This window comes from Heliangelus exortis, chromosome 3 (assembly GCF_036169615.1).
Source record: "Heliangelus exortis chromosome 3, bHelExo1.hap1, whole genome shotgun sequence".
NCBI lineage: Eukaryota > Metazoa > Chordata > Aves > Apodiformes > Trochilidae > Heliangelus > Heliangelus exortis.
The window spans coordinates 71,153,295-71,179,199 of NC_092424.1; the positions used below are offsets into that span (position 1 = coordinate 71,153,295).

Here is a 25,905-nt window from a genome sequence, read left to right on the forward strand (position 1 = left end):
ATACATGGCAAATAGACTTTAGAGTAAATATTTAATAAAATGTATATATAATTAATTTTACTTTCAGGGAGCGGTTGATTTTCCTGTACTTTCCTTTTTATATGAAATGACTTAAATCATTATGCAAACTTGTAATACTTATAAAGCTTCTTGAGTGGGTTGACTCAGTTTAAATAAAATGATACACTACAAAATCTTTCATAATTTAAATTTAAGTGGTTCATTACAAACCAGCCCAGACTATGAACTTGACAACTTACTGAAAATATGATGGAATCTGTAGGGAAGTCTCAAGTTTTAAAGTTTTAGGCTGCCAGCTTATGCACAAATGGGAATTGTAAGGAATTCTTTGTGGGTTTGATATGTATGCTAACTTTTTATTTGTTTAAATATTTTTAGAGTAGCAGCAGTGTTTAGGCAGAAAATCCAAATCCCTTCCTCTAAACAGAAATAGTCTTTAATTTTTACAGATTAAACCCCAGCAGCTCATGAGTTATGTTTTTCATTTTAAGATGTATCCTGTGTAAAATATCTGACTAATTAAATTGCAGATTTCTTGCAGTGTTTGATGTTCTGTTGATTCTGAAAAGGACCAGGCAAGCTGAATGACTACTTTATTTTTGGCAGGATGATAGGGAAGAAAACGAGTTACAATTGCTAGCACAGGATGTAACTATAACCATGTCTCTGATCCCACGAGGCTTTACTCTGCCTTAAAGGGCTTCTTAAAACTTTCCCTCACCTATTACCATAACATCAATGCCAGTACACCTGAATTGGAAATTTTAATCTATTTTTTTTCTCACTGTAGTGTAGTTTTGTTTTTGCTGTCACTACCCTATCACTGTTACTTCTTTAAAAAGTGTAGTCTTCATTTGTTCTGTAAAGCACAAGATTAGTGATGCTATGCAGTAGTATAGAAAAATGAGAAATTTCAGTTGCAATAAAGTCCAACTTTCTAGAAAGTAAGTTAACTTTGAATCGAATATTTGCATTTATGAATGTTTGATTATTTGATAACTAAATTTGAACATGGTCAGTGCAAAATGCACTGCATGTTTAGGGCCAGGCGATTGTCTTAAGATGCTCCTTTGCCTGCAGGAATTTTAGTTGTAGATCTGTCTTCAGCAGTTACTGACTGACTCCCTCCTGTTGTACCCTGCAGATGCATCCAGCATCTTTTAACAGTTCACAGCTACATTTGGGCTAGAGTGTAAAATAAAATAATTTCAAAAGCACTATAGTCTACTGAAGCTTTACAATTTTAGTTAGAAGAAACAATGGATGCTGTACAAATGCATGCTTTAGGCCTGATGTAGATTATTTTAAATCATTGTTACTTAACAGTTATGCAGTGATGTCTTTGTGGGTTAGTTTAGAGATATTTCTGTTTTGCATGACTGGTTAAGCAAATACTCTACAAAACACTACATTATGTAAGCACTTACACTGGGTATCCCCTCAGGTGTGTTGTAAATGCTGGAGTAGAAACCTGTGTTCAAGTTGGGTTTCTTTTGCTAGATATGACATTTTTTTAAAGGGTGACAATATGATTTTTCTAAAATGATTGATGCTGCTTTAGGACTAAGGTACTTTGAAAAGCTATCCTGTAAACATTCTAGATTGTAGGATGGGCCTTTTATTATGACTCTTAATGCATAAGCATCTGCTGGTGGGAGGAGAGAAATCTAAGCACATTGGGGTAATGCTCTGCCCATGGAATTATATTGGTGAATCACAGTCCTTGTAGAAACAAGATGAAGTTACTTTTATCATTTTAACACTGAAGACCAGTGATTTTTATTTACACTTAAATAAATTTATTAATTGGTGATTCTTTTTTTTGAAGCCAGTCAAATATTTCTGTTGGCCTGTGATATGAGCTTAAGAGCCAAATAGCCCTTCATAATGAAAGTCAAAATATGCAGCAGTTGAAACAACTATAGGTAACGTTACTAAAATTGTCAAACTTAAGATCAGAAGTAGGGCTCGTTCAGGAGGGGCCACCTTAAAATTGAATTAACACTTAAAATTGAATTAATTTTCTATGAAGTTTGATGAGAGCAGCTGAGGATATTGCTTTGCAGTAGTTAGCAACTGTGTAGAAGGCAAATACATCTTTAGTTTTGATATAATATGGCATTAATTTATGATAACTAGGAAATAAATTGACTGTAATGTATTAATAAATAATGAGAAAATGCAATGTCCACTTGTGAAATTCTTGTCTTTAAATTCTGTTAATGATTACCAACTTTACCTGCGTCCTTCTGGTGTTTATTTCCATTTCTGCTATTTCAGACGGTGAGCACCTGGGAGCTGTGATGAGACCTCTGTGAATTAATGACTATATGTAAAAAAAACCCAAACAAACAACTCAATATAATAGAAAATTGTTAGGGCTATAACTGTTTCAGACTGGGGTTGTTTGTTTGGGGTTTTTTCTTAATTTTTTTCACTTTTTTCCTCAGTGTTTTGGAGGTACACTTCTTCAATATAATGTGCCAGAGTTTACTTCTCAAATGTGGATCTGTCTGAGATGTATCCTGCTGGCTGAGTGCCTCCCATAATTTTTCAAATGTTCAGACATTTCATTAGCACTGTTTGTATCCACATTCTGCTAACCTGAGAACACAGAATTGACTACAGTAGCTAGTCAGCTCTTTCTGATCAGCCTTCATAAGAAAAACTGGAAAAAGGCTTTTTTCATTTTTGGAAACTTTGCAAGAATTAACAAATAGCTGTGTGTCAGCAGTTCTCCATTGCACTACCCTAGAATGCCTACAAGGTTTTGGGCACAAAAAAACAAACAAACAAAAAAAAAACCCAAACCAAACTTTATTTTATTTCATTTTTATTTATTTTTACTTTATTATTTTAATGCTTGTGGCTTTTCATGTAGGTAAGTTGCAGGGACCACATTGAAACTTGCTGGCAGAATTGATTTTTAATTTTCAAGTTTTTTACTATGCTTCGTATTTTTTTTTTCCCCAAAAACCTCCCCCAGCAGATAAAAGACTTTTAGATGTTGTGTCCATGTTGAGTTGTTTCTGTTTTTTAATTTCTGAGTGGGAGGAAACTAAATTTGGAAGGAGTAGTGGCTGCCATTGCTTTTTTCCTGTTAAGATAGTATGTGATGAAAGTGTAATTTAATGGGGCCTGGTCACATGGGGCCCACACCAGCAGCCTTCTGGAGTTACCTGCTAGCAGAAATTTGTCAGCAACGATTTAGAGTTTGGTTAAAATTTGGGGGTTGGTTGGACATGATATTTTTTACTTCTTTTCTGGCTCGGTTACCGTTTTGGGAGAAGAGGTCAAGTTGTCAGGATTTTCCCATCCTTTCAGTATCAGATGCTTGCTTGCCCTGTAGTTGCTTATACAGATACTCAAAGAATGGGATTACTTCACAAAACCATAGTTTCTAAATAAGTGCATCTGTAGATTCTATAATCTACTTTGATGCTTCTGCAGCCCTTGTAGCTTTATTGCCTGTGTTGTGGACAGTGACTGGCAGTGGTTACTGCCATTTAACTTAGGTTCTTTTAACACAAAAAGAAAAATCATGATAATGTGGAAGATCTAACAGAACCAGTAGTTTAAATAATTCTGAATTCCTGTGTGCATCTGCAGAAGTGGGGCGTGTGTGTTCTTTACATCCCCTAAGTATGCAGACTCTAGGTAGTCTGTGAAAGGAATTTATTTATTTGTTTTTAAATTGTGCTCTGCTTCTTATAGCTGAAATAGTTTGAATTTCCAACACAAAATGTACTGGAAGGAATTCACATGGCTTGATGGTACTCATTTGCCATTGAAAGTGCTCAATGTGTTTCTAAAAGGAGGAAGATAGATTATTGCAGAAGGTATTGGACATTTGCTTTGACTTGACAAAACATACAGATGTATGTTGAGCTCCTAAGTTTGTGCTCATTGCTTGCTTTACTTAAATAAAGAATATACTGAAATGCTTTTTTAAAGCAGATTTTATTAAAATAAAAAAAAATGTAATGGTTTTATATCCATGACTCTGCTTATAAATTATCTTCACAGTTTTCTGGAGTGTGAGCAAACAAACTCCCTGCTTTTCATGATACAAATGGAATGCAAGGAGAGAAAAAAAAAGAAATACCAAATGTTATTTTTGCTGCAGTCTTGTTCTGTTCTGTCTTTTGTGTGTTATGCTACATATTTGCATGGTCCTTAAATTGTTGTTTTTGCTAATCTTGTTATTAAAACAGGCAACAACAGAGAGACCCTTTATACAGAAGCTATTTCGACCAATTGCTTCAGGAGGACAGTTGCATACTTTGGGAGATCTGCTAAAAGATGTGTGTCCCAGTGCTGTCACCTCTGAAGGTACTGTAGAACTTTTATCCAATAAAATAATTTTGTTGTTTGTTTATTGTTTGGGGGTTTTAATGTGGGAATTTTGTGGGAAGAAAAATATGGTTTTATGACCAGAGTTTCAGATTTCACTCCTTCCTTGTTCTCTAGTGTGTTCATTATACATCACCTGCAGTGTTTGGGGAGGATAAGACTGAGTCCTTAGGCATTCCTGAAAAAATAATCTCTGGATCTTTTGTTAAAATCCATATACTCCTCTGCAATCACACTTAGAAAATTCACATTCTTAGAAAATAATGTAAATGGTTTAGTTATATTTTAAACAAGCATTCTTAAAGCAATGTCAACATAATTTTTAAATTACCTTAATATTATATTGTATGCATTTTTCATATGTAGAAGTACAAAATGATAGAAATTGAAAGTATTTTCATAACTTTTATCCCTCATAAGGCCCAGGCTTTTAAAATGTTCCAGAAAAGAAAGTGATTGTTAAGTAGTCTGTGACAAGATACCAATTAGTTCATGTAGCATTTTATCATTTCATGCAATAGCATTTGTTGATTGGCACTTTATCAGAAAAGTAAGCATTTTTTTATATTATTTTACTGTCAGATATTGCAACTATTGAAACTTCTTTGTACTTTCTAGGCTGGTTAAATGTACAAGTTATGTACTCTGCAAACTAAGATCAAGATTATTTAGGGTTTTTTTCCATCTTGTTCTTGCTGTATCTTACCAGTATCTGTAAATGGGTAGTCTTTTTTTTTTTTTTTTTTTTTTTTTTTTTTTTTAATTCAATAAATTGCTGTTTGCTTTTTTGCTTTGAGAAATGTCTGATAGTCTAGAGATGATCTTGGCACAGAATTGACTAGTCTACTATCAGCACCTTTTGACAGTAAAGCACTGAATTTGAAATCAGTGTAAATATCTGTAAGATGATGTACACAAAACTTGTGTAATTCAAAATCAAACAGTTGTCATGGATTTCATGAAGTATGATCTTAGAAATCAACTGGAATCGCAAAGTATTTTTTAACCCTGCTTAATACTTGTTAACATATGGAAACTATTTCTAAAAATAACGATAGGAATATGAAGAATTATGGATTTTGACTTGGAAGACAGTCAAGTGCACAAATTAAATGAAAAAAAAGAAAAAAGAAAGCATTTATGCAGAAGTTATTCCAGGTTATAATGGAGGGTAATTCTAATGTGAATTTGCTAAAGCTACAGATGGGAGGTGTGTTAGTTACTGTCTATAATGAAAGTGTGAATGTAATGTAATTTTATCCGAGTACCAGTGGCTTAGTGTTTCCCATTAGTACATCTTCTTTTCAGATGTTGACTAATGAGCCAACCTTTAATAGCAGAATAGAAACATCCTATGCTAATTGCTTGCTTCGTTCTTGTTAAACATTAGAACAAGCCCCTATGCCATTTACACAACAGAGGCAAAAAGGGGTGGTCATTTGAAAGAAAGAAAGAAACAAAAAAATACTAGCCTTACACTTAAAAAGAGCAATTTGAAATTTGGAGGGTTTCCTTATACTGGAATATGCTTGTCTGTTCCTGTACAAATCTACTTAATTTTGGCCTAGTTTTGATTCTTAAGATCCTACTGAGCACCTCAAAAAGTTAAATGACTTTCACACAGGTCTGAGCTGTCTAGGGTTCAGCAGAATTTCTTCTGTAATGCAGCTTTGTATTGTTGTGTTGTTCGGTTGTTCCCTCATATTCTGGGTGTTCTCCACTTCTGGTAGATAACAGGAAGAAAGCTGTCTGAGCTAGATGCAAAAAATAATGCAAACCCTTCAGGAGATGCAGAGGTAGATTGATACATAGAACCAGCAGAGGGGGAGGCAAACTGACTGAAGAAGTAATTTGGAAGAAAAGAATAGATCTGGGAGTCATTAAACGTGATGGGGAGAGGGCCTATGAACAGTGTGGCAGGATGAAAGAGATTAGGGCAAAAGCCAAAAATTGACATCATAACTGTGAACACCTGGACAGAGTGATAGAGAAAAGATCAGATTTATGGGAAATGACCTGAAAAAATGAATGCCCATGACAACAGTGATTCTTACTGCTGAGGAAGATGCACAGGTAAGATCACTTGTTTTTAAAAGGTGTGAAGGGTAGCTAGCACTGGTTTGACTTGGCTATTTCAGTTCATCATACTCTGTTCACCAATGATTCAACTTACTGGCTAAGTGAAATTTGATTTTTCTCTTGCTTGGCTTAATCCATTCATAATGAGAACATACTTCTCCCTTTTCCTTCAAGTGGGCTACACTTCTGAGATTACAGAACCTCAGCACATCTGTGCTTCTGAAGTCTCCATGAAACCCAGCTCTCTGATTTTCTCTCTGATGCTGGTTCACGGAAAATTTAACAAGGTTCCTCTGTCAATAGATGGTCCCATCAGTTCCAAATGCAGAAGAGATTGTAGAGCTGAGTGTTCCTGTCCATTTTATAGGCATATGAGAATTTAATTTGCAAGCATTTTGTTGAAACCTGGGAAACTATGTGTAAATATTTTTCTTCTAAAAGAGTTGTATTCATTTGAAATCGAATGCTTGAAAAATAGGGGGTATTACAATTGTAGACTGTCTGTACAATCTTAATTTCCATACATATGCATACTGAGCATTTATTATGCAGCTTATAAACACTCTGTATCTTGCATCTCCCTTTGTTTTCTGTGTGACTTTTGTCTTCCTGCACAGGCTGGGAATGTTTTCATGTCAGGGCTCTGTAGTGAAAAAATCATTGTTCCTGATTGTTGAAATGATGGATGGGGGAATGAATGTACTCGAGGAAGTATTGCAATTTAGGCAGCTGAATGCTGCCTTTGGGAATTAAATTTAGTTTTTTTCTCCCTAGGAAGTTAGTTCATATGGGATAATAGGCAAGCTAAGTATTACAAACCCACACATTTTTTACTGAAGAACACCAGAAAAATCCAGTGATCAGCTTGAGCATTTTTCTTGTGCTTGGAATCAGTGAGAACTCTGGGGCTTTGAGTGTGCAAACACCAGACACTCTGAAGTCAAATTCTAGGCCTTGTTACTCTTCTTTGCTCCCACCTTCCAAAAAAAGTTTATACTTCTGTCTCTTACTTTAATGTGTGATCTGTAAAATACTGTTAGTACAGTCTCCTTCTGCAGGAAAATCCTGTTATAATAGTTTCTGAAGGAAAAATAGCTTGTGGTCAAAACCATTTGAATTTCATTATATTGAAAATTGTCCTCTTTGGATATGTTTTGGTAACTCCTGGTTTTTGTTCTTGTAAACCCTTATGTTTTGTCTTAATCTACATTTTCAATTAATTCTGGTCAAGGTGTTAAAATAATGTTGAAACAAAATAGAATGCCTTATCAAAGGCATATTAGAAAATCATGGCAAACTGTTTTCCACATCTGGATCGTCAGACTTTATTCAGTGTTGTCGAAGATCTACTTAATTTTTCTGAACAAAGGGAAAAAACATCTCATCAAAGGTATGCTTGAGGGCATAGTTGGTGTTGTTTTCAAGCTTTTTACTTATGTTTTCAAAGAGTAACAGATATTTTTCCAAAATGATTTTTTTAAACCTCTCTGTAGTGAATTAGTGCATCGGTGACATGAGGTGCATCTTTTTGTTAGTTCAACAGTCAATATGAATTTCTCCTTCTTTCTCCATCTGTTGAACTTTTTTTTCTTTTGTTTCCCTTTTCCTCCGTGGTTTTCTCTTTCTCAGTGACCTTTCAACTGGAAACTTCGTAGTAAATGTGGAAATCACTTGTCTGTGGTGATATCCATAACAGAGCTTTGTGCCGTGGGAACACAGAATATATAATTTTCAAACTCAGCATTTGCAATAGCCATATATGTGAACTGTTCCTGCTGCCAGACACTTAGGGACCACCACAAGAAGAGAGAGGGAAGGGTTTCAGGAACCACCCACAGTGTCTATATGCCTTTGCTTTAGGAAACATGGATGTAATTAAGTCGCTCTTTTAACTGTGCTGAGAAAAAAATATTTCAATGAAAAAATGTATTCATATTTATGTGGACTGAGGATATGTATTGGTTACCAGCTGTTGAATACACCATGCTGTACTAGCAGCAGAACAGGTTGAATAGTAACATTGAAACACTGGTAGTGAAAAGGGTCTTAGTAAAATATTGTGTCAATATTAGTTTGGGCAGTTACAGGCTGTGGGTAACTATTTAGATACTGCATTTTATTTAAATTATCTCATGAAACTATTTATTCAAGGCTTTTATTGTTTGTTGAAGTGCTTTAAAAAAGTAAACTTGAGCAATTATTATCCCCACCCATACTTCCCTCTCTCTCTCTCCCCAAACTGGTCCTTTATTCAATTATATATGTAATATGCTGCTTAATGAACGCTGTGCAGTACTCACCTTTCTGGATTGCTAAATAGTTTAATCTCCTTAAACTGTTAATCAGTGGAAAATGGAAGGATAAAGGTTTTTTTGTCCTGGGCACTGTTAGACCAAAGCAAAGAGTGGTTTCTACTTAGTGCCTATCCTTTAATTCTTCAGATTGCAAGAAGTGTGTTACCTTGATCTTTCCCCTTAAGCACCACAGTGGAGTTACCACAGAGAATCTTAATAGTTTGGAAACTGTTTGTCAAAATGTATATGAAGAGACTGAAAAATATTAAATTTATTATGCAATTCATACGTTACTAGTATCAGAAAGTGTGAAGGAAAGCAGTACTTCGAATTAGAACAAGAACCAAGAAGCAAATCTAGTTTTTAAAATTTGTGGCAATTACATTTATCATCCTAACTGTAAAGGACACATTTTTCCTCTAGAATAAAAAGGAGAATGGGTATGTTTTTTAGTAGTATACATCTATTAGAGTAATACAGTATTAAGAGAACATTCAGAGAAGATGCTCTTTTTTCACCCTACAGTCTGGTAATGCAGAACTGTATAGAACTTTCTTCTGGAAGATATCTTAGAACTGATCTAATATAATTTTTAAACATTGTTGAACCATCTTACTTTCATGTCAATGGGTCAGTAGCTTTTCCTTCCCTCTGCCTTCATCACATTCCTTCAGTACCTCTATTCTAGTCATATGTAACTCTTGCTGTCCCTTGTTACTGTTTTAATACCTGCTTTTGCATCCTTTAAAATTGCTTCTTCTACATCTTTGACTAAGCTCCCCATAATTTGTATAAATGTTCTTACAGTTTTTGAAACCTTAGCTGTTTTCTCAATAGAAATACATCTAGATCTTCAGGGAAGTAGTTAGCCATTGTCCTTTCTGTTTTAGTTCTTTCTTCTTGCTTTCCATCCTATGGTGTTCCATTATCTATGCTTCTACTTCCATTTCCTTGAGTTTTCCAACACTTTTTTTATAATTGAAAATTAAAATCTAAAATATTTAAATACCATGGGACTATATCTCTCTATCACCATTTCTTGTCCTGGTTACTGAGGGAAGTCCAGAATAAAATTGTCCAGTGTCCCCCTTTTCATTCACCATTTTACACCAGTGAAATTTTACAAAGATCCTTCCCAGTCAACAGTCCAAAGACCTAATTTTACTTCTCGTAGTCTGTTCATCACATCGTTTTGATTCTAAGCTCATGACAGATGTCTTTGTTTTATTTAATATGAAACACCCCTTCATGAGCACTACAGGGTTAGAATCAGATTATGCTGATTATTTATGCTACAGCTTGTACTTGTCTGATCTTCTCTCCTATGCTTTGTGGATGCCACTTGTGCAGACAAAAGTTGATCCTTTAATTGGACAGTTCTTGTGTGGTAAAGTGGAATTGTCAGCAGTAGTTCCAGTTGCAGAAAGTGAAGCAGTCTTTTAAATCACTTGAGAGTTAATACACTAAGTCTTCTCACAGATAGGAAAATGATGGAACAGGGTAAAATGAAGCTTGATATTGCCAGTGGTTTCTTAGACTGCACAGTTTCTATGCAGGTAAGGAAGGTAAGATATTAAAACCACATTGTTACCTGTAAATATATAGGGTCACATAGCTGATAGGTATTCTGCCATTACTTATGGGTATTCTTCCCAAAACTGCTGAATAACAAAATTAACTGTCTGTGCCTAAAGGATATTTTTCCCTACTATCTAATAACCTCTGTCTTACTGAGATTAGGTAGATTAGGCTACCTCTTTACAGCAACAGTATCATTAATGACAGGTAAATCAAATTGTTATCTGTTTGTTGCTGCTAGAGAGGTCATGCTGCATTTTGCCATGGTTCCATGCATCTGATGATTCCTGTTGCCAGTTAGAGGGTAGACATTCATAAGGTTCCTGTAAAAGAACATCCTAATACTGTAAATACTTTTAGAAATGGTGGCTCCTCTCATTAGGGGGAGGGGGTGAACAGAGTATGATCTTACATAACTATAGAACAACAACTGCAAGAGGAAACCAGTGTTGAGTTCAGCAGAATGTTTTGAAGAGCCAAAGGGGTTAAAATGATAGAAAACAGAGTTGTTCTCAGGGAGGAAAAGGCTTCTTGCCTCCTTCCACACCAGAAATTTAAGACATTGTGCATAACGCAAAGATAAAAATTGTATAATACAGAAGGAAACAGTTTTCTCCCACTGCTATCATGTCTAAACAATTCTGGATACAATTTTAATTTGCCAGTGCTGTTGAAGTCTTCATAAAACTTGTTTTGATTTTTGTCTCATGCTTCCTTGAAGACTCAAATGGTAAACATTTGGACATAATGACGCAAACAGTAGGCTATCAATCAATCCCAGTATTCACAGCATTGTTGTTCATTCAGAAAAGCTGTGTGAACTGACCTCTTTCTACAGCAGTGTCATTAGTTCTTTCAGAAATAAAACGAGGATCAAAAAGACTTCCAGGATTTTTCTTTTAAGACTTGCTGTACTGAATGATTTTGTGAAATTAGGGATCAGCTGTTTTCAATTAACTCGCAGCTTTTTTTTAATGCATATTGTATGAGAGACTACATATTAATTGGTTTTGTTCTCCCTCAGTTTTTGAAGCATTGACTTCCAGTAAGTCAAACAGAAAATTGAATTTAGATTAGATTTGCTACGAAGGCTCCTAATTTTGAAGCAAGTGACAAATAGTGCAATACAAAGAGGTGAATGTATACCGGGTGAATACCTTTGGATTGATGTGGAATATAGCTGGGCTTGCTCTGTCTGAGGTCAGAATTAGCTGGAGCTTGGGAGCTGCAGAGCAAGAAGAGGAGCAGCACTATCCCAGTCCTTTCTGCTCTGGTGGTGAGCAAACTTAGGAAAAAAAAAAAGCTTTTGCTCCCCAAGTCTCACCAGTACATTTGTCTGCTTGTGCTCCCTGCAGGTTCTCAGTGCTTCTCAGTGCTGTGGAGGTACAGCGTCGAAAGACTTTTCCAGGCCACCTAAATTTAGAAATACGGAAGGGTTATAGGTTTTGTAGTGTGCAGGCCTTCTGAAAGGTGATTGAAAGCCCTCCAGGGATATGAATTCTAGTCCACTGTCTTTTCTACTGTGAGAATCATCTCTCAGGTCAGAACTGAACTTCAGACTTAAGCTATTCCACTCTGCTGGTGTCCTTGAGTCTGTCGTGCTGGCGTTTTAGAGGAGGTCATCATGTACTTCTCCTTTCTGGTGTGAGTCATTAGTTGTGCCTATTTTCTTTCCCCAAGCAGGCCATCTGCTTGGATTATCCTTCTGCATCTGCCTTTCATCTGTTTGACTTGCAACTTTTTGGGATTTTTTTGGTTTTGTTTTTTTGCTACACCCAGACGCCTACCTGCTCCAGTTGCTTTTTTGGAAAAAGAAACAAACCAAAAAACTGAAATAATTTTTCTGTGTTAAAATTGCATGCCTTTTGATTTAGTAGTTCTTTTTTTATCCGAAGTTGTTTTGGGATTATAGAATTAGTTGTCATGACTACAGAATTAATTAATACAGAATTATTTGACATGCACAGAAAGGTGCAAGTAAACTGAGATTTACTAGTGTGGCAGCTGTGATGTTTATATGGCTTCTTGTTAGCCATCTTAATCTGAACAAGCTCTTTACCTAGCCAGAGAAGACTTCTATGTATGCAGAATGTTCTGGCTTGCTTGCTCTCAAAAGAAAAGAAAAAACATGGTAGGGATCTGGGGCTGATTGTGATATTTATGCATGGAATTTCTCAGGAAACAGCAAGCCTAACTCGGTTTTAAGGATTGTTTCAACTTTACCCCAAATCAACTAAACAAAGATTATCCATTTGGTAGCTAGTGAGCTTTCTGCCCCTTTCCTTGTGGTAAATGGGATGATATTTAACAAGTCCAAATGCCTGGCCCAAGTATAAACTGGGGGAGGAGTGGCTGGGGAGCAGCCCTGCCACAGGGGACCTGGAGGTGCTGAGTGACAGCGAGGCTCAATGGGAGGCAGCAGTGGGCACTGGTAGCCAAAGGGGCAAACTGCATCAAACACAGCACCATCAGCCAGTCAAAAGAGGTGAATAATCCTGCTGCATTTGGCATTGGTGTGGCCTCACCTTGAGTGCTGTGTGGGGTTCTGGGCCCTCCAATTGAAGAAGGATGTGAAGGTCCTTGAATGCATCCAGAGGAGGGCAATGAAGCTGGTGAAAGGGCTGGAAGGAATGTGCTGTGAGGAGTGGCTGAAGATTTAGGGTTTGTCTAGTTTGGAGAAAAGGAGGCTGAGAAGTGTCCTCGTGGCTCTCTCTACAGCTTCCTGAGAAGTGGAGAGGGAGGTCCTGAGCTCTTCTCTATGTATCCAGTGATAGGACAAGTGGGAATGGTTCAAAACCATGCCATGGGAGGTTCATGCTGGACTTCAGGATGCATTTCTTTACTGAGAGGGTGGTCAGACACTGGAATGGGCTTCCTAAAGAGGTTCTTGATGCCTCAAGCCTGTTAGTGTTTAAGAGGCATTTGGATAATGCACTTAATAATATCCTTTAACTTTTGTTCAGCCATGAATTGGTCAGGCAGTTGGACTAGATGATCACTGTAATGGAAACGCTCTCTATTCTATGGAAATACTCTATTCTAGTCTTTCCTCTTCCATCCTGCAACTTTCCTAATATCACAAGAGTAATGTGTTTTTTCTTTGTTACATAGGAGTGGTTTCTGGGCACGTACATGCATGCACATTCAAAAGGATAGAATGTAGGAAGAGGTACAGCAACAGGGAAATAATCCTGTTTCTTGGATAAGCTTTTAGAAATTTGTTCAGCTTTAGCTAAATTTATTCTGTCGGCCACCCAATAAGTTTTATTAATATCAGACTCCAGACTATTCTCTTTAAATTTGTCAGAAGGCCAATGACATCATTCAGGCACAACAAAGTTTTTTAAGTTTATTATTAACAGTAGTAGTATGAAATGGAGAAAGTAAAATCCTCCACAGAATAAAATAACTTTTTCATAATTTAGCTTATTCTGTTTGGAAATCACAAGCCAGCACTTCTAAAATTCTCTGAAGAAGAGAAATGAGATTTTTCATCCTAGAGCAGTCTTCTTCATGGGCTGCAGTAGAGCTCTGCTTCCTGGGAGAGTCGGTGTCCTACCCTCAAATCCCTGGTGGAATGTTATGGCTCTGAAAATCTAGGCAGTCAAGAAAAGCTTGTGGAAAAATACTAGAAATTGGGCGAGTTTTATGTTAGTAATCTGTTTTGCATATGAGTTTTAGGAAAGCTGGAATCAAAGCCTCTTGACAAAATGTTTTGGTTGTGGTGAATGTTCAGTTTTTAAAGGAATATTTTTTTTGTGGTTTAGGAGGTTCTTCATGCACTTTACAAGCATTGCAGTGTGTTCCCACCAAAGTTATCACTTATACAAAAGATGAGTAAAAAGAGACAAAAAGAAGGAGAAATTAGAGACACAGAGGGGTGATGTGGTTTGCACCTGGTCACACTGAGGTCAGTCACAGAGTTAAGATTTGGATTTTTTGAATCCTGATCTAAATCAGCCTGTCTCACCCCCAGGAGATCACAGAGTCACTCAGTATGACTAAGCCATCAAAAACTTCACAGAAAAAATACCACCCAAACATTTCTTTGAGTTTCTCATATATGCTTGCTCACAGAAACAAGCATGTCAGCAACAGCAAAAGTATATAGACTTAAAGGATATTTTTATGGTTAGTTTCATGAAGAATGTGAGAATGCTCCAAAATTTTTTTTTTCTAGTAGGGGTCATCACCCTGTTAATGTTCATGTGGTGCACAATCACTGCTGGTTTTAGTGCTGTAGCTGGTGGAAGAGTAACTGAAGGAGACTTTGGTGTGTCTACCAAGGCATTCAGGAGACAGCAGTGAACCTCTGAAGGAGACTTTGTGTCTACCAAAGCATTCAGGAGACAGCAGTGACCCTCTGTGAAGATTTGCAACAACATGAAGTTCTCAACCAAGAGACTGCCGTGCACAACCGGATTTCGACATTGTGGTGTCAGTGGTTTTATTTATACTTGTAAACAAGAGAGGGATAGAATTTGTATTGTGCTGAATGACTATTTGCAGTTTTCTGGCCTAATTTTGGTCTAGACCAATTAGTACTCCCCCAGAAAAATTGAGCAGTGTTCATGGATTAGGAGTCCAGAGACTTTTCTCAATAAGCAATATAAGGGAGGAGGTAATTCAGCTGAATAGGCATGAGCTGTTGTTCTCTGGCACGTGCCCTGAGGTCCAGAGAGTGGGTTCTGCTCCACTTTATGAGCTACATCTATGCCTTTAAATTTGATATATGTCCTATATCTTAAGGAGAGGGCTGAGTAAAATCATTCCTTTCTTCTTTGCTTCTCTCTTGCAATCTTGTTCTATTCTTCTGTGATGCATGTAGGTTTAACCCTATTTTTCCCCACAGATAAATATCTTGCAGGGCTAAAAAGAAGACCTGCAAAACTAAAGGACATACAAAAATAATTAGGGGAAATGCAGAAGCCTTACTAATAATGTAAAGCAGACTAATCCACTAGTCAACAGTATTTAGTGTATCTTAATCTCTCTGTAAGGATTCAAGAACACTTGTTAAATTGTCCCCTTCTCAAGTGCCTCATTTTAATTACTTCACATTCAGCAGAAAAAATTGTTCTTTCTGTCTTATTTGGCACCTGTACCAATTTGGAGAATATCTGTGAGAAAATAGAGCTAAAATATTACCTTATGGTAAAACCAAAGTTCTGTGCAGTGGCTTGGCCTGTGCACAGAGGTGCTGTAGTCACTGAAGATTTTCATGCCTCTTGTGCTCCTTTCTCCTGGTGGTATCACCACACCACACTAAGAGTGGCAAAATGCAAAGTGGTGTCTGCACTTTGGGAAACTTCTTTAAGTCCAGTGTCTTAATGCAAACTTATGCACTGGTAGTTTAAGCACAGAAGTTGTGATACATGTCCAGATATATGGACCAGATGCCATTCTGTCACTTGTGATGTTGGGGATTGGTATCTGCAGATGGAAGGGTGGTGGCAAAGCCAGGTCTTGGAAACTAACACAGTGGAATTATCTGTAACTCATTTCAGAGCTATGTATTTCAGTGTTTTGTCCACATAACTACTAATTCCCAGCAATATTGCTAACTAATTAATGGTACTAGCATAACAAATTCTGTTTGCAAATGCTGTATGTGTTACAAATTTCATGGATCTACTTTTCCTCTGTAAAGTGGAGAAATACTTTCTGAACCCTAAAATAAATACTCTCCTTAGAGATAAGATTATATCAATTTATTCATTTTGATGCTAACTCTTGTTATTTTGGAATGGAAAAATTGATATGTTTTGATGAAAATTAATTTCCGATCTTAACTCTGAATAAGCAGCTGTTTTGTGGAGTGTATTTGTTTATTTATTATTTTTTAAAGCTACTGTTCAGTGTAAAGAGCCCATCAGGTATTCTAATGCTCCTGTATCCATTCTTTCTTAAATTTTTCAAGTCTGAATTGTTGTGGGGGTTTTTTGGGTTTTGTTTTTTGTGATAGAGAGCTCTAAATAATCTACTAGCTGTTCAAAAGAACATACAGTATGTATACAGGAAAAATATTTTTTTGTGCACAGCCTATTGCCTTCTCATTAAAGAATTTATTTTTCAATGAGTAAGGGCCCGGAAGAAACTAATGTAAGTATTTTAGCAAGGGTTTGTATTTCTCTGATAAACAGCACTCCCCTTCTGTTTGTGATCACAGGATGAAAGCTCTCTAAGCTTGTATATGTACATTTTTACTGCTACATCATGTAGTGTGCTCTTAAGATTGAGATCTCATTCCCCAGGAAGCATTTCTGTCTAAGATTAATTGCCCTTTTAAAATCAGTGTTTGATGTATTCCTTTGGCTATATCCTGACTCACTTTTAACCCTCTTTGACCTGACCCCACTGACTATTACCTCCGTGGCTGAAGCAGAAATCCTTCAGCTTGATGTATGCAGTACAGACTTGAGCCTGTGGTTTTTCACATCGATGGATTCAATTAGCTGAGTTTTTTTACTGATCAGCTTGGCAGAGGTTGAAGAATTTGTCAGACATGGAACAAAAGTGTCCGTGCTTGGGGGTTAATTGCATAGCTCATCTCCACGTTCATGTTTAGTTTGCCTGTGATTTTGCTTACTTTATTAAATATATATATATAATATAATTGCTGGAAGTAGCACTTTTAAAAGGGTAAAACCAGTTTATTTTTCTCCATTTAAATGGGAAAATGTACAAAACGTGAAATCATGAAGCCTTTGATCCAGATACATCACTTATCACTTTTCAGGCAAATGTTTTTAGAATGTAATTGTGTCCAAATGTCCACTTTTGGATTTGATTTATTAAACTGGGCACGTAAACTAACAATTAGCATTATGGATTGATGCAAACAAGTAAACTTGTTGGTCTTTTTTGTATTTACAATGATTTTTCAGCAACAGTAATCCTTTGTTTTGCCTTGCTAGGAATCATTCCTCATTTGATTAGCTGAAAAGTTCATTGTAAAAGATGGACGGCCATTTGAACTGAAGAATATTTGCAGGCATGATGTGAATTATAGTAACTTAAAATGAACTAAAATAGAGGTTGAAAGTTCAAGAATGCCATTAGAAACCCTTAAAAGTGTATAAATGTGCATATACATAGGGAATATATATGATATGATTGCATGAAGAATTTGCTATGTAATTGTTTGGCATAATAGTATTTTGAAAACTATGGCGTTATAAATAAGTTTTCACCAACTATTACCCACAAGAGGTCTTTTACAGCAAATTGCTTTGCTTTATACCAGTCTCCATGGAGAGAAGTTTTCACTAAATATTTGGGGTTTTTTTAGTTTTGTTGTTTTTCAAGAGCCACACCTTCTACATTTAGCTCCCTAGCTAAATCCAGGGAGAGCCCTTATTTCTGAAGGTCAGTTATAATCAGTTCAGAGGGAAAGGAAAACTCAATTCTAATTAAGGGCATGAGTCATGAAGGGGTTAACTTATCACAGGTCAAGATGCCTTCTGTTTAAACAAGCTACACAACTCCTAAAAGAGATTTAGCTTTCTCTGGACAATGGCAAGCATATCATGGATGGGTTGGGCTCAATTTGTCATGCATTCAAGTGCTTATCTTTTAATGCACACCTTGCCTGTTCCTTCTGTATATTAATGTATTGTGTGTTTGATTGTTACATGGAACAGCAGCATGATTTGCATGAACTTTCTAATTTTGTTTACATGTACATAGCCAAACTTAAAAGCATTGCACAAAATTGTTTTATAAGCTTCAATAGCTAACCCTGATCTTTTATAAAATAGGTTTAGTGCTGGTTCAGGGCTGAGTCTAAGGCACTGGTAGTCAACAAGAAAGGATATAAGAATATTTCCTGGGAGTTTTGTTGGTCTTGTTTGTTTTTTCCTGTCTGAAACTAGATGTTTGGTAGGAAGCATCTCAGGCACTGTCAGTGTAAGATCTTCTAAAATGTTTTAATGACTAAAATGTTAGGTGTTTAAGAAAAGTATTTTAGGGTTCTGTCATAAATTACTTTGAGACCTATTACAAAAATCCCATTTAAAATCTTCTATTAAATACAGAAGAACAAATATTATAAAAAGAATCAAAGTTTAGTTAAGTAAAGCTGTGGTTTCCATCCTCTTGTTTTTTCATTGAGCTGCAGCAACTCCTTTACAGAAGGAAAAATTCCCTTGGTTGTTTTAAATGGCATTACTGTCAGTGTTAACTGTTGTGGCCTGCATGGGGAGTTCTTAAATACAGTCTGCTCAGGCAGCCTGGCCTTTAACTAGTGTTTGAGTCCAAATTCACTTTACCTAAAATTTTTTTTCAATGAAATGGGAAAAGGTTTTCTGCTTTGTTTATGTGCTTTGTGGCTGCCATGAGATTAGAAATGCAACCCAAGTTCTTACAAGCTTCTCCAAAGCGTAATGAAATTTTGCTGCTGATGATTAGCTTATTCCACAATTTTGTTATGTTTCAAAAATGTGACTGTCTAACCTGGGGATAGACTTGAGGTAGAAGATGACAGGAAACACTGAAAGAGGAAAAATTGAATGGAGAAGAAAATGACGAATGGGAGTGTTGTCAGGTATTTGATTTCATTCCATTATTTAAAGATAGCTAATACAGATTTTAATGTTGCATATTCATTTATGTTCATTTTGGGGGCAGAGAAAGCTAGGACTTTGCTGGAATCAAACCTAGGGCATCTAAGTATACTGAGAACTGTGACAAGAGAAACTTTCTTCCTCTCTTTTAAGTCGCAAATGTCTAAACTCAAGTAGATGTTTATGCCATGAGAAGATCACGTAGAGATCAGCCAGCTGGCCTGTGTCAAAACCATGTAAAGAAATACAGCAGTAATTAAAACTAAATCTGCAAATGCAGACTTCATGACAGCGCTGCAGTGGAGGAATACTTGGGACAACTTGCCTGGAATAAGGCTTTTGTAGTCCTGTACTTTGCAAGAACATACTTCATTGAAGTTGGTATAGGCTTTGTTCTATCATAGCATTTTTGGGCTAAGAAGCAGTAATTCTGGTAAAATGACATCAAGGCGCTGTAAGGACAAAGCTGAGATGTAATATGAATGACAAAACACTCCAGGCTGGAGAGACCTATGTTTGGAATTATTTATTTTGCAGAAGAATAATGGCTTGTTCTGACTGGGGTATTGCCCATGTATTTCTGTGTGCAAGTTCCTCACAAGAAATTGGCATCAGTGGCTTTCCCCAGGGCTGGCAGGGTATGTAGGCAGGAAGGAAAAGTCAATCCTGTGTTTGCATGTCACACGTCAGCCTTTAAATTTTTGAGGTCAGAGGAACCTTTTGTTGTGGCTGGGCTATTTTAGAATCAGCTGTGCAGAATTTTTTGTATGTACTTGCTATGGGTCGGAGGATACTTTACAGCATATCTTGCTGACTATGATCTAATATGTTATCTGTGTTTCTGACTAAACTGATAATTATTCCAAACTAGGCAAGAGGAAGGGAATAGGGATTTTGGTAGTTTCTGTGTGATCAAATTGAGGTGAAAAGTATATGAAGATTGCTATGGAAAATGAGTCACTTCTAGCAATGGAGCCTGAGATATAATGGCTGAAATAGGCTAGTGTGAAGCTTCTGTAAATTCCTACTAAGACTTTGTTCCTACTTAAATTTTTTAACCAAAATAAACCCTGCTCAACAGAATATGTAGTAACCTTAGACCTTAAAGCTATCATTTCTTAAATAGAAAATATTTTGTATCAGTGAAGAGAACTTAGGTGTCCACTGTCTGAAATACTGGTGCTGAGTTCATTCAAAGAGCAGGTGATTGTTTGGTCAAGAGATTTGACCAAGTTCACTTTTTCTTTTCTTTTTTTTTTTTTTTTTTTTAAATTTTATTTTATTTTATTTTATTTTAATGCACTTCCCATAAAATTGCATAGGTATTGAGCACCTGTTAGCACTCGGCTGGTAGGTAAGATTTTTTTAAAGTAGAAGTTTGTTTTCCATTTGGGACCTTTATATTGAGGTGGTTGTTACCGTGGATTCTGAACATCTGACTGTACTTGTATGCTTTTGTCATGATTATACATATACATGCCAGAAACTGATTGCAGACATCTTCAGTTTGATTTAAGTTTGTGAATGGGAAAGCCTGAAATAGTATGCTTTAAATTCTCATTTTATTTTTTAAAAAGATAATTAAATAAAACCTTAAATATTTGATATATAAGTGGGTTGAATTAATTTTGTAAGCTTGCTCACTGGGCAAAGAAACCTTTCGCCATAAATGAAGTAAAGTAAAAGAAAATATTACAAAATCTGGCTAAAGTAAATATTACAAAAAATATGTTAAAATGTTCATAAACACTCTTAGCTTAAAACAAAAATTACTTTCTTGGATGTTTTATAAGAACATGTGATTTTTGTAGCACACACAATGAAAATAATTGTGAAGCTTGTTTTTTTGTAAATAGCATTCAGTTATTATTTTAGTATAAGACATTGGCCACAACAACCCCATGGGGAGCTCCAGGCTGGGCACAGAGTGGCTGAGAGCAGCCAGGCAGAAAGGGACCTGGGAGTCTGGATTGACAGGAAGCTGAACATGAGCCAGCAGTGTGCCCAGGTAGCCAAGAAGGCCAATGGCATCCTGGCCTGGATCAGGAACAGCGTGGCCAGCAGGTCCAAGGAAGTGATTCTGCCCCTGTACTCAGCCCTGGTGAGGCCACAGCTTGAGTCCTGTGTCGAGTTCTGGGCCCCTCAGTTCAGGAAGGAGATTGAGGTGCTGGAGCAGGTCCAGAGAAGAGCAAGGAGGCTGTGAAGGGATCCAGCACAAGTCCTGTGAGGAAGGGCTGAGGGAGCTGGGGGTGTTCAGCCTGGAGAAGAGGAGGCTCAGGGGAGACCTCATCACTCTCTACAACTCCCTGAAAGGAGGGTGTAGCCAGGGGGGGGTTGGTCTCTTCTCCCAGGTAGCTGCCAGTAAGAGAAGCGGGCATGGACTTAAGCTCTGCCAGGGGAGGTTTAGGTTGGATATTAGGAATACATTCTTTACAGAGAGGGTGATCAGTAATTGGAATTGGAATGGGCTGCCCAGAGAGGTGGTGGATTCTCTGTCCCTGGAGGTTTTTAAGAAGAGACTGATGTGGCACTCAGCGCCATGGTCTGGTAACCACAGTGGTAGTGGATCAAGGGTTGGACTTGATGATCTCAGAGGTCTTTTCCAGTCCAGATGATTCTGTGATTCTATGTCTTTGGTCAGTATGGTTGGTATTTTTCCATGACAGCCATGATTCAAGTTAGGTCATCTCTGGCAACTTTCAGGATGGGCCTGTGTTCCAAGCAGGAGCGGTCTCGGGTACATTCTGCAAGCAGTAGAGTTCCAGGTACTGTTAAGGAGAGCCCTAAATCACTGTATTTGCATTTGGGCAAGGAACAGAATTGTCTGAACTCACTGCTACGGTAGGCAAGGTCAGAAAGTGCCAGGGTCTATCAGCCTACTGCATTTGCTATGGAAAGAAGAATGGTTTAAGGCCCACTGCACTTGTAACTAAAGGAAGAACAAAGCTGTCCAATCTTGATCTTGCAACATGGCAACAGGGGGTCTGCACCACCACATTTACTCCTTGCGCTTTTTTCTGTCCTTATCCAATATAGTCCTGCAGCCTTGTATCATGGACAAAGTGCATTGTTTGATCCAAGTTTGGAGCACAGGTTTCTGTTAACCTTTTTTAGAGCAGTAACCCCGATTTTGCTAAGTAGCTCTGCCCTGAATAAGAAGCTATTGTTTCTGTGTTGTCCATTTTAATGACTACATGCAGGTTCTGGGACTTGCTGTGCAGAGGGCTTTGGTACAGGGGTTTCTAATTGAAGCACTCCAGGGACTTTTTTTTCTAGATCCTGAATATCTTGTATTGTCTCTCAGTGAAAGAATTTAAGCCAGCTAAATTGCCCGGCCAGGTGATTGCTAGAGGCCACTAAGGAATTTTAAGTGGTGGAAGAAGGTCTAGTCTGGCTAGAGAAGCTGATCTTGTGTAGGTGAAAGAGGGACTATGTAGCTTTAGCATTTGTGAACATTGTGGTGCTAATCTGAGTGAAAAATGGCTGAAATAAGTACCTTTGCCAGAAGTAACCTCTTGCTGTTCTGCTCATAGGCACTTGACTCTGTCTCAAAAATAATCTTTCCTTTTCCCTCCATCTGTAATTCTTCCTGTCTAAATAAGAAGACAGTTCAGTAGAAAAATGTATTTAGGTTTTATCAGAGGTATTTGTAACAATCTGAATTCATGCTGAATAATGCTAATTAATTTTTTTTTTCCTAATATTGAGTGGTTTACTTTGCAAGCAATAATACCCATAGCTGAAAAGAACAAACAATAGCGTGATACTGTGACATTACACATCATCTCTGAAGACTACAGATTTTCCTCTCTTTTCTTTCTTCATGTCTCACTGATTTTTGAACATGGAGGGGTTGTAGAGGAAGCAGTTAGAGTATTCTCCTTAAAGAAGGGAGAGTAGACTCAAGCTGCCTCAGGTTGAGGAGAGCTTTGAGCCACTGTCTGAGGGACTGTTGAGATGCAGCAGCCATTATCTTTTGCTTCCTTCCAGCAGATGCCTATCTACAAAAGGAAGTCTTTTGCCAAGACTTTCTTTGGCTGGTTGCCTGATGGTACAGAAGCAGACCTCTTCTTAAACCCTTCATTTCTGAGCTGCCTATTTCTCTCAATTTCTTGCACAGAGTTGGAAAACCCTTCTAAATTTACGTGGTAATATTTATTAGCCTGGGTCAGGTTCCTACATCAAGCGTGGCAGCCTTTGAGCTAGTGTCTATATTAAATGATCTGAAATGTCTCAAAAATATCTACATACCCAACATATAAGCACAGTTATTTGATTACTAGAGATGTTTTACCTAAAAGCTTTGTGATCTGTGCTTATCACTTGGCCTCCAGTGACTTGAGGGGGGTGGGGGGGTACCTACTTTATTCATAGATTTCCAAAACGAAAGCAGAAAAAAAGATATCATATAATTCTGGGACAAGCAGTCTGATAGGAAATGACTTAATTGGTTTTGAGGCTTTTTTTTTTTTTTTTTGCTTTGCTTTTTTTTTGCTTTGCTTTTTTTTGCTTTGCTTTTTTTTGCTTTGCTTGTTGTTTTTTGCTTGTTTTTTGCTTGTTTTTTGCTTGTTTTTTGCTTGTTTTCCTGCTTGTTTTCCTGCTTGTTTTCCTGCTTGTTTTCCTGCTTGTTTTCCTGCTTGTTTTCCTGCTTGTTTTCCTGCTTGTTTTTTGCTTGTTTTCCTGCTTGTTTTCCTGCTTGTTTTTTGCTTGTTTTCCTGCTTGTTTTCCTGCTTTGTTTTCCTGCTTTGTTTTCCTGCTTTGTTTTCCTGCTTTTTTTTTCCTGCTTTTTTTTCCTGCTTTTTTTTCCTGCTTTTTTTTCCTGCTTTTTTTTCCTGCTTTTTTTTCCTGCTTTTTTTTCCTGCTTTTTTTTCCTGCTTTTTTTTCCTGCTTTTTTTTCCTGCTTTTTTTTCCTGCTTTTTTGTTTGCTTTTTTGGTTTTTGTAAATGCCAAAGTAGTATTTATTTGTGCATCACTGCAGAAATGCAAAAATACTCTGATTTTAAGAAAATAGTTACTATGTAAACACATTATACAAACCTCCTATGAAACGTATTGCTATACCTCTGTTTTCCTGATATTTCTGCTTTTGTCTTCATGAGATTACTTTGCAACAAAATAAAAGAAACTATATGTAGGTCATGTGACAGCTAACGTGTAAATCAGTTCTGTCATATATTTCAAAGGAAAAAAAATAAGTCAATGAGATGACTGGAAATTACAAACTTCTTGTTTTGAGGAAACAAAATTACTTGATTTTTTTATTACATTTTTTTAATATTGTAAAATTTGTATTTTTATAGGCCTGGCCCAATAACATAGAATGGCATTGTTCTTCTTTATAATTAAGTCATTTTAATCTTTAGACCACTCATTTACGTATACGTTGTGTTTAACAACTTGAACACTGTTACAGAGACATTTTGTCAGTCTGAAAAAGCTTTTTGTTGTCATAGGATGTCAGATGGGGGGGAAATAGAGGACAGCACTTGGTATATCAAGATGTATACGAAATAAGATGCAAATAAGAGTACAAACAGTAATGGTAGGAAAAATATAATGTAAATCTGTTGTATCTATTGGATACAAATTACACAGCTGTTGAGAAAACCATAATATTTTTCAGTGTTTATTTCAGTCTATTTGCTGTAGTTAACTTTTTGCCACATCAAGTGGAGGAGCCATCTATAGGAGACTCTGCATGTGATTAAAAGCAGGGAAATTATTGAAAACATGGAAGTTGAGGAAAGTCTGGGTAAATGTGACTTAAGTGAGAGTTTATCTCCCTTAGAGGGACCCTAGAGGGAAGAATGCCAAAGTAAAAACAATGGATTTTGTGAAAGAAGGCTGTGGTAAATACAAAAATTGGTAGATAAGATCTCTTCAGTCAAGCCTCAAGGGGGAAAGGAATTAAGGAGAAGTGATGCATTGTCAGAGATAATACTAAAGTACAAACAATGCTAATGCAGAGATTAAGGCTTTAATTAAACTGTAAATTCCCCATTGACCTGGGAGACTTTCTCATTTTGAGGAGGAAGAGAAGAAAAGATTTGTATGAGAAAGGGACAAAGTTGGGTAGGGAGCAGGGCATGGGGACATTCAGATTAATTGCATTTCATTTTTTAAGGAAGAGGCATCAAGTTGGTAAGTTGATGCCACACATCCAAGAATATTCAGTCAGAGCCAAATAAAGTGTTTATCATTTATAAACCTTTCCATCAATAGCAAGAAAATGTTACTGAGGTTCTAAAGCTTTTAATCTAATTATTGTGCACGTTTTTCCTGAGAAGAGTGAGTTATGTGTAGGTGGCTAGCATAGTACTAATGCTGAAACAGCATTCTGCCATCTGCCTGTGTATGCAGATTAGTTGTTTCTGAAAACTAAATAATATTGTGAAATGTAAATAAATGCCACCAGCTGTGTGGCAATTTCTGGAATACTCTAGATAGATTTTTAATTAGAAAGTTTTCAATAAATGTATTTGGGAGTTACTTTATTATAAAAAACATTTAAATATTCCCTCACTTAGTGTAAATACTAAGTTTCTGAGACTTTTCTTTACCAGCCAGTTTAAGAGTATAATGTGTCAGCCCCATAAATATCAGCTTTGGTTGGAAATACCAGAAGTTTACTTTTAAATGATGTGCTGCATCTTCTGACCTGGCTGCAATAAAACCAGAAACCAGCAATTGTTTATGGCTAATTTAGTGAGATATTGTGTATACTGGGCCAATTAGAGAATCAAGCTTTATATATTTAATTAAGAATTTGCAAAGAATACTATATGCAGATCAAATGTAGCTAATGTATAATGTTTTATTGTTGGCAAGCATAACTGTCTGCTTCTGCAGAAATAATTAGTACTACCATCAAGTCACCAGGATATTCAAGGATGATTCTTCGTAGTGTAATTTAACCTGTGCTGGCATGGATACTTGGTTATAACACAAACTTCTTCAGGCAGCTGTCAAATCATTTTGGTTACCAAACAAATAAGATTTTATCTGTGTTATAAAAT

General features: G+C 36.8%; 1 protein-coding gene across 4 annotated transcripts in view; it reads left to right on the forward strand.

Annotated features, from left to right (window-relative positions):
- ATG5 (autophagy related 5) overlaps positions 1-25,905 on the forward strand; it is a 65,825-nt gene that overhangs the window by 37,809 nt on the left and 2,111 nt on the right. For 3 of the 4 annotated variants that reach the window (XM_071741231.1, XM_071741232.1, XM_071741234.1), the window contains one exon: positions 4,236-4,353. In XM_071741231.1, coding sequence (XP_071597332.1) covers positions 4,236-4,353 — 118 coding nt within the window. Of the gene's footprint in view, positions 1-4,235; positions 4,354-4,491; positions 4,722-25,905 lie in introns of those variants that run through there. The other variant, XM_071741233.1, reaches the window with a different exon arrangement.